The sequence below is a fragment of the Haliaeetus albicilla genome, chromosome 23, assembly GCF_947461875.1.
Source record: "Haliaeetus albicilla chromosome 23, bHalAlb1.1, whole genome shotgun sequence".
NCBI lineage: Eukaryota > Metazoa > Chordata > Aves > Accipitriformes > Accipitridae > Haliaeetus > Haliaeetus albicilla.
The window spans coordinates 24,148,806-24,157,171 of NC_091505.1; the positions used below are offsets into that span (position 1 = coordinate 24,148,806).

An 8,366-nucleotide genomic window follows, 5' to 3' on the forward strand; every position below is an offset into this window, starting at 1 on the left:
TCTTTGAATGACTGGTTTCACTAGAAATGAAAGATGTTGCTTCTGTCTGATGCTTACAATATTCTTGCCTGAGTCTAGCATTATACTATTTTCCCAAACCATACTAAGGAATTTAATTTACTTGAACTTACTTAGAAGATGAATTGAACTTCTTACAGTTCTGTGGTCTCTTGTCTGAAGTGTGGCATGCACATGATGCCACATGCACTTCAGTGAGGTCCTTTAAAATTTCTCCAGATGGAAAAGCTTGATTGCTATTAAACTTCTTGAGAATTACAGTTCCTTCAGGAGTTATAAAAAGCAAAGCAAACAAAAGAATCCCCACCCCAAAACCTTGTCCTTTTATTAATCAAAGCAAAGATGAAAAAAGTTTTTAAAAACTTAAGTATTTTTATCAAAGGCTAAGTAGTTGTGATTAGAAGGGAAACACTGTTTGAAAACTGGTATTTTGTCTCTGGGACATGTTAATCAGACTTTCCACTGAGATAGGCATTGAATGAGCATTGGCTGAAACCCTGAAGCCTTTGTCAGGTCCGTACTACCGTGCTGTAGCAGTGTTGTATGTTGCAGGTGAGCTTTTCGTATCCCGTGTTAAAGAAGATATTTAATCTTCATTGTCAGATTCGTAACTCTGAAAACATACAGTATTTTGTCCCAAGCCAGCGAGATACTTTATATATTTTTAAGTTAAGGTGTTCAGCAATGCCGGTAAGTTTTCTCAGGTGATTTACTGTCTTGAAATTGTGCTTGCCACAGGTTTTTCCTGGACTAAGCCTTTTGTAAACATGCATTTGATGGGGAATAAATACTGCTTGCAGAGTGTTATTTCAACGTATATAGGTTTGAAATGGATTTTAGAGTTTTTTCTGCCTTGGCACCCTAGGTAGCATTCACCTGACTAAATGTTAGATGTTTGTGTCTAACCTAGTCACTCTGGGCTTCGTTTATTCACTTCCCTTTTATTCAATTCACTATTGGCCTTCACTGAACTCCTAGTCAAGAGAGTTTGCAGTCCTTGCTTCCAGATAAGATGAACTGTGTTTACTTTGTCTGATAAATTTTCCCCTTAGAGGACCTGTTGGTCTCCACAGCATATAAAGGTCATCTCTGGTGAGTAGCTCAGAGCTGGATCATCCCCAGAGCACACCTCGAAGGCAGATGAGGCGAGTCCCACTTGTTGTACCCTGTCTGGCTCAAGTGTGATGATGATAACCGATAGGGTTATTTTGTGTTTGCTTAGATCACTCTCCTGATGGACCACTTACAAATGGTGATGGCAGAGAACCTCGGACAGGAGTCAAGAGGAAGTTACTAAGTGCATCAGAAGAAGATGAGCATCTGGAGGAGGCAGAGGAAGAGGAAAAGAAGAAGAGAGAATTAAAGGAAAAGTCTGGTTTGTCTTCATCAGAAAGTGGGGAATCGGGATCCAGTTCAAGTTCTGAAAGCAGAAGTGGCTCTGATTCAGACTCTGAATCAACATCTAGAACAGATCAGGATTACATTGATGGAGACCATGACTACAGCAAAGTTGTGCAATCCAAAAAACCCAAAAGAAAAATCAAAAGAAAAATCACCGGTGGGAAACGGAATTGGCAGGGCAGAGGGACAGGGAGGAGGGGTAGATGGGGGAGGTGGGGGAGATGGAGTAGAGGGGGAAGAGGTGGTAGAGGTGGAAGAGGCTGTGGCAGAGGAAGAGGTGGCGGCAGGGGAGGAAGAAGAGGCCGAGGAGGCAGAGGAGCCTCGCGAGGAGCCACCAGAGCGAAACGTGCCCGAATTACAGATGATGAATTTGAAAATTTGTTTGGAGGACAATTTGGTGAAAACGTGTTTGGAGGGCGATTCAGTAGACCGCCTCGAATCAAAACAAGGAACGAGGGCAGGAGAACTGTCTTGTACAATGACGATTCTGATAATGACAATTTTGTGCACACCGAGGATCCTTTGAACCTTGGTACTTCCAGGTCAGGCAGGGTGCGGAAAATGACAGAAAAAGCCAGGGTCAGCCATCTCATGGGATGGAATTATTGACAGATGAAAAACTTTGGAACAATTTTAAAAGAACTTCAATGGCCTTCTACTGCAGGGATTTTACCAGAAAATCTACCAAGCAAGTTGTGCGGGGACTCCACTCACGTTTCACAGTGGTGCTTTTCCATTATGTCAGTTTGCGTTTGTTTTAAAACTTCAGATCGCCACACTTCATTGGTCAAAACAAGCCTTATTCATTAGGCCTTAAATTACAGAAATTCTTCCCCACACACTACAAGTTCATCACATTAAAGAGGCTTCCAGCTTCTCAATAAGAACATGACATTTTGAGTCACGATTATGACTTCTCTCCCTTGTTTTGTTTTTGTATTATAGAAATAGCACCTTCTTACAGAGTTTTTATGTGGTTTCTGCCATAAATCCTTATACACAGTAATAATTATAACTTTTGCACAATACACCAATCCTAAAGGCAGCTATAAAATGTTTACAGTTTCTATATTGTAAGAAGGATCTGGATTATTTTAATCTTCCCAGGCCAAACGTTCATGAATTGTGCTGAACTGAAGTATGTCTATACTACAGTTACGGGGGTCCTGATGTGCTTTCTATCGGTTCTTTATTCATGTAAAAAGTGACAAAGGGTTGGTGCCTTGTAAATATGTAGCAAACCTTTGATGTGGTGTGTCCTATGTGTGCATTAACTTTATTAAAAAGAGAATACTTGAGAAGTATGAATATCTAGACAAAAGGTGCCAAATGCAAAAGTTACTTGCATCTATTTTCTTTTTGTCCTCTCATATTTTTATAGTATTAATAGAGATTGTGCAGCTAAGGGGTAACTTCAACATTTGAAAGGTTCCTCCTCTTCAAAGCATAACGTGATTTTTAATAGTAGCTCAGCTACCTCTATTTACAACTACTGGAAACTGAAAAGAAAATAGATGCTATTATTCAGTAAGTGTTGAAGAAGAGGCAAGAGGGAGCATAGAGGGATGGAATTGCTCACGAAGTTGTAGAGTAACTATATCTCCATTATATTGACACAATGAGAAGAAATCTAAGTAATTATCAGAGGTTTCAGAAGCATAATGTTTTCGGCAGAGGGCGATTCGTTTGTGCAGACAGGCCGAGTGTCTCCCACACGTTTCTGCTGCCACTTGCTCGGTGCAAATCTGTGTTTGGTTTAATTTGCCCCTCGAAGGTGATGAGGGAGCTGAACGGAGCTCCGGTACCTCTGGTGGCTGGCAGTACAGATAAGCTCCCATTCACATCCTCCAGGCGGACTCTTGTATCTCAAGCTTCCAGAAGAGAATTCGTGTTGCACTGTACTCTTGTTATCCTGAAAAATGCTAACTTGAAAACAGAAATCATTTTGGTAGTAGTAGTACAGTATGTGACGACATTTGTAGTCTTGCTCCTCGGTGAACAGAAACAGGTGTTTGGCGTGGGCTGAGCTGGAGATGAGCAGCCTCTTACTTCGTAGGGTCTGGCTGGAATATATATGGGACTTCAACTTCCTCCCGTTGTCTGAACGAACCTGACAGTTCTAGCTTGGTTAAGAGAGTGAGTTCAATTACACAGAGAGAACAAACGAAAAAAGAGACCAGAAAGTTTTGGTGGAGTTTTTCAGATTTTTTTTTTTTAATTAATTTTTTTTTTTTAAACTTTCATTCAATATCCTTAAGTTCTTCTGTGCACAGCTTGGTCAATAATTCTGGAAAACCTCAGGCAGCAAAGAGTGACCCATGTATATTCTCAGATGCAGAAGGAATTTAATTTTTGACTTTCTATATTAAGCACTAGCTATTTTATCTCGCTTTCCAAAAATTCTACTTAGATGCAAAATGACTTGAAAAAATGCAGAGGTTTAGTTTTGTGATGGAGGAGAGTATATCCTAAATTGCTCAGAGCGTTAACATGAGTTTATGGTACAGTACAAAAATCACACTATTAATTTTTTAAGGAATGTTTTGAATCGGCTGTAATCCATTTCTGGACTTGATTCAGTTGTGTTTTGATGGGGGAAAAAAAAGTGCAGAGGCTCTCCTAGTTCTCTATTGGGCTTTAAAATATAAACACCTGTCCTATCATCTCTCTCATAAATATGTATATATATATACACACATATATATTTATAAGAAATGTATTATTTCTTTGACTGATTGGTCCTTCTACATATGGTAACCAGGTATAGCATGTGTGCATCAGTTCATAGTCAGAATCATACCCCTTTTAGATCAGTCCTGTTGAGCTAATGTAAACACTATGGTTTCTGTTCTAAAGCCTGAAAATCTTGAAATGCAAAAGAAATGCTTTTCATATATTTCTGACTGGCCGAAGATCCACTTATTTATTTTGTGTAGGGGTTGGGGAGAGATAAAACACGTGGATTCCAGAGAAATCATTTTATAAGTTTGTGTATTTTAGCAGCAATTAGAATAATATTAAATATGTTCTTAAATGTATCTTTTCTATGTAATGAAGTACTGTGAAGATAACAGTGAAGCATCACTTTGCTGTGGCGTAAGTATTAATCACATGTGTTACATGATTAAGAGCTAGACAGCAGGGTGTGCTAGAACAACAGAACTATTGCTTATTGTAAAAAAAAAAAAAAGCAGCTTTTTTTGTGCATGAGAACCTTTTATAAGCATGAACGAAATAACTTGGTTTTAGAGATGTTATTTTTACTTGGTTTCGTATCTGGATTCTTTCTCTGAGTTAGGCAGTTGATTTCTCATGGCCTCATTCTGTGGAATAATCATGATTTTGTAGTAACTTTGACACTTTCTCTCAAAACCCAGATCCTATCAGGAGCCACTTACGGTTGCAGAAAACTTAGTATTAACCCAACAGGTGCAGCGGAAGCAGTAAAATGATTTAAACCTTGTATCGTCTCGCTCCCTGATCCAAAGCCTGGGTGCTCAGCCAGCATCTCCTGGGGTTGCTGAGCTCCTAGCAGGTTGCCCTGCCCGGCGGGTTGCAGGGTCAGGACCGTAGTCTCTCTCCTTGCACTTTTAACAAAAACCTCCAAAACTCTGCCTAAGAAAAGGGTTTGAAGGCCAGATTACGTATCAGATTCCTGAAGGCTAACGAGGCGCGCAGGCAGGCCAGGGGTTCCTCTGCTGCTGTCGGATTAATTCTCGGGTATGGGTGCTTCGAAGTTTTCTCTAGATGTGCAATCTTGCGTGCTCCCTCTCCCGAGTTGCCGGGGCGCTTGAGAGCATTTGGAGACACCTTGGAAAACAGGGCTTGCGTCCCGAGGGGCTTCCCTTGCCCGCAGAGCGTTAGCCCCGAGTGCTTCATCCTCCGTGGAGACGGGGCTGAAAGTTGTCTACATCTTTGTTCTCAGATTTCTCCTGGCTACAAATCTGCCGTCCCTGTAGCGCTCCCATTTCTTCCCTGACCAGGGCGTGAATGATGAAGCTTATTTTGCAGTAGTGATGTGCTGTTGTCTCAGTTCAGCCCAAACTTCGCCGGTGTTTTCTTTTCTCTGTCACCTTTTGTTTTTCTTTGCCCTGCTCCACCTTTCTTCTTTAGCTTCCCTTGGTTGCCCCTGTAGGCTATTTATGATGCTCTTTTGGAAACTTGTGATGTCTTGATGAATTTTATTTCGGCTAGACTGTAAGATTCAATTCTTTCTATGCCTCTCTTTTCCTACGACTTTCCATATTTTTTATATCTGCCTTACTTGGTTTACTAGCAACATTCCCAAATTGCCGGAGGTGGATTTAACGAAGATGGAAAGTTTGAGGGCTGGCTTCTTGCCTGCTCCGCGCCTCAGTGGCCATCCGTACCCCGAGTGGAAACGCTGCCCGATCGGACGGGGCAGCACGTGCCTTCCCTTGCTCCGATGTCGGCGGTTGCAGGGAGGCACGGCAGCGGGACTGCTCCCTTTGTGCTGCCTTACACACGGCTGCGTAAAACAACGCTTAGTTCCACCTGGTATCCCTTAACACGTGTGCTCCGTGTCTACTGAATTACTCCTTTTTTTTTTTTTTTTTTTTTTTTCCCCCTTGCTACGTGAATTGCAGTTAATGGAACCCTTGTAGAAGTTGCGTGCTTCCAGCATCACGAGATATTTCTGTTTTAAATAACCCATGAAACTTCTATGTTGGTGCTTGAACTTAGATGGGTCTGGGTAGTTTTATCACTCCTCTCTAGCTTTCTATCACTCCTTTCTCCATAAACTAAGCAGAGGCCACCCCACTTAACCCAGTCAGCCCCACCCTGCAGATAAGCAAGCTAAATATAATGATGGAGAAATAATTTATGGAGGATTTTTGGCTGCTTAAAATTTTGCGTCCCGTCGCGTTATTTCAATTTTCCCTGAATGTTTTCCTAAATGTACACCTCGGCTGCTTCTTCCGCACAAAAGCGGAAAGACTGTGTAGTACATAGAGCACTGAAAAGAACTGACACCGGGTGCATAGTAAAGAGAGTTTTCAAGTAATTTAAAAAATGTGGAGGGACCCAACTACAATGTATTGCTTTTGACAATGTTTGGAGGCTCTCTTGACTGCAAAAAGCAAGACGAACCTTGTCAAGCATTTGAAAAGGCTGCTCCTGGGTGTCTCTGGAATGTTTCTGACAACCGGTCAAAATCACACAGTATTAACCTGAGAAAACAAGTTTAAATCACTGAATTTGGGTAAGAACTTGGTTAATATTTCATCTTTAATCTGAGCAGTGAATGACAGGGAAAACTGAATAGCTGTAGGTTTAAGGATGTCTTGTCAGCCCTGACTTGGAGTGTCCTGCTATCATTGGTCTGTGTCATGAATTCAATGTTTTAAAAAATGTATTTGTGTGTTTACATTTCTTGATTTTATTTTTTTTAAAACCATCATGCAAAGTTTTATAAAATGCTAATTATTTACATGATAGACTGAAGGAGCAGTTAACAATCCAAGGATAAATCTATATTTAGTATTGTAGGGAGCTGTCATTGTGTTCTTACAAGTATGTATTATAGAAAATTACTGCGCATGTGCGATAGATAATTTTCAAATATTAGTATATCAGAGGTTTACACATTGAAGAAAAAAAACTCCTTTATGTACAGTAAGTAACAGCCTGCAAAATTTAGTCTAAAAGTTGTCTTTTTTAGTATTAGAGATGCAAAGACCTGTTGGAAGCTTGTACATTTTTAATATGTCATGTTCAGCCCACAGCAAACTTACACAACTGTGCTATGAATCCCTGAAAAATTAGATTTCCAGTGGAATTGCTGTCACAGCCTTAACTCTAGTATTATAAAAATGGTGCTTAAATACATTTATGTGCATGGATGTGGGTACCTGATAAGAGTTTGTGAGAATTTAAAGTGAAACCGAGCGGCTTAGTGCTGCACTTGTGAGTTAGTACTCCCGGTAGATAACCGCAGCCAGATCTGGGAATTGACAAACATGTAAATATTCGGAAAATATTTAAACCGGTGAACAATTAAGAGCAGTTTCTCAGTTTGGGGTTTTTTTTAATTGGCAAGCACTGCATATCTTCCCAATCTCTGGGTCTGTGAGAAGCAGACAGGGTGGCGAGAGGAGCTGCTCCGGGGGCCGGGGGAGCCGAGGTCCTGCCTGAATATTCGCAGGAGGGGTTGGTGTTCCCGCCTGCCTCGCGGCTGCACCGCTCTTTGGCAGATAAAATCAAAAGCCTCCGTTTCTCTTCCTAAAAAGGCCTCGTCAGACAGTGGTGGCTGCTTGGATATATTCAGAAATCAAAGTCTGATGATTATTTTTCTGTAGAAATACTAATACAGGCTATTCATTCCTCCATGAGTCATTATAGCAGACTTCATTTAGAAACACCAGTTGATGTCAGAGCGATGAAATTCACGTGATTTAGGCTCTACAGTTCGTGTTCTGGATGATTTAAAAATACTCCAAAAATGCACAAAACTATTAGAATTATGTCTACTTTATATATTGATTTTTTTTTTTCAGGTGATATTTATGCCCATATCTTCACATCCGCTATCTCAGGTCCCTTTAAATGAATACTTCAGGGATTTTGATGCCACTTGTTGGCAGACCAAATGTAATATTTATATGCAATGAGCTGTTAGTTTTTGTATTGTACAAATGTAAATTTGTAAAGATTTTTTTCTAGAGTTTTTTTGAAGTCACTTATGTAATCTAGGATGTTTCATTTTCCAGCTGTGGGATTGTCTTAATAAAAAAAAAAAGATAAACTCTTACTTTGGTTTTGCATTACTTACTAAGTAGTTTAGACAATAAAAAGACCAAAAAACCCACCAACCTTAAAATTGAGTTTTCAACATAAAAAGGAAATCACTTATTGATTCAACTGGATAATTGTATACTTATAAAAAAGGAAACTTATATAAACTGGATATAGAAACTTTATAAACT

At 40.1% G+C, this 8,366-nt stretch overlaps 1 protein-coding gene across 1 annotated transcript in view; it reads left to right on the forward strand.

Annotated features, from left to right (window-relative positions):
• The window catches only part of BRWD3 (bromodomain and WD repeat domain containing 3), a 63,675-nt gene extending 55,484 nt beyond the window's left edge, over window positions 1-8,191 (forward strand). Inside the window, exon 40 of the mRNA XM_069811573.1 lies at window positions 1,241-8,191. Within this exon, the coding sequence (XP_069667674.1) occupies window positions 1,241-2,028 (788 nt within the window). The 3' untranslated portion in view covers window positions 2,029-8,191. The remainder of the gene's footprint in view (window positions 1-1,240) is intronic.
• The last annotated feature ends 175 nt before the right edge of the window (window positions 8,192-8,366 follow it).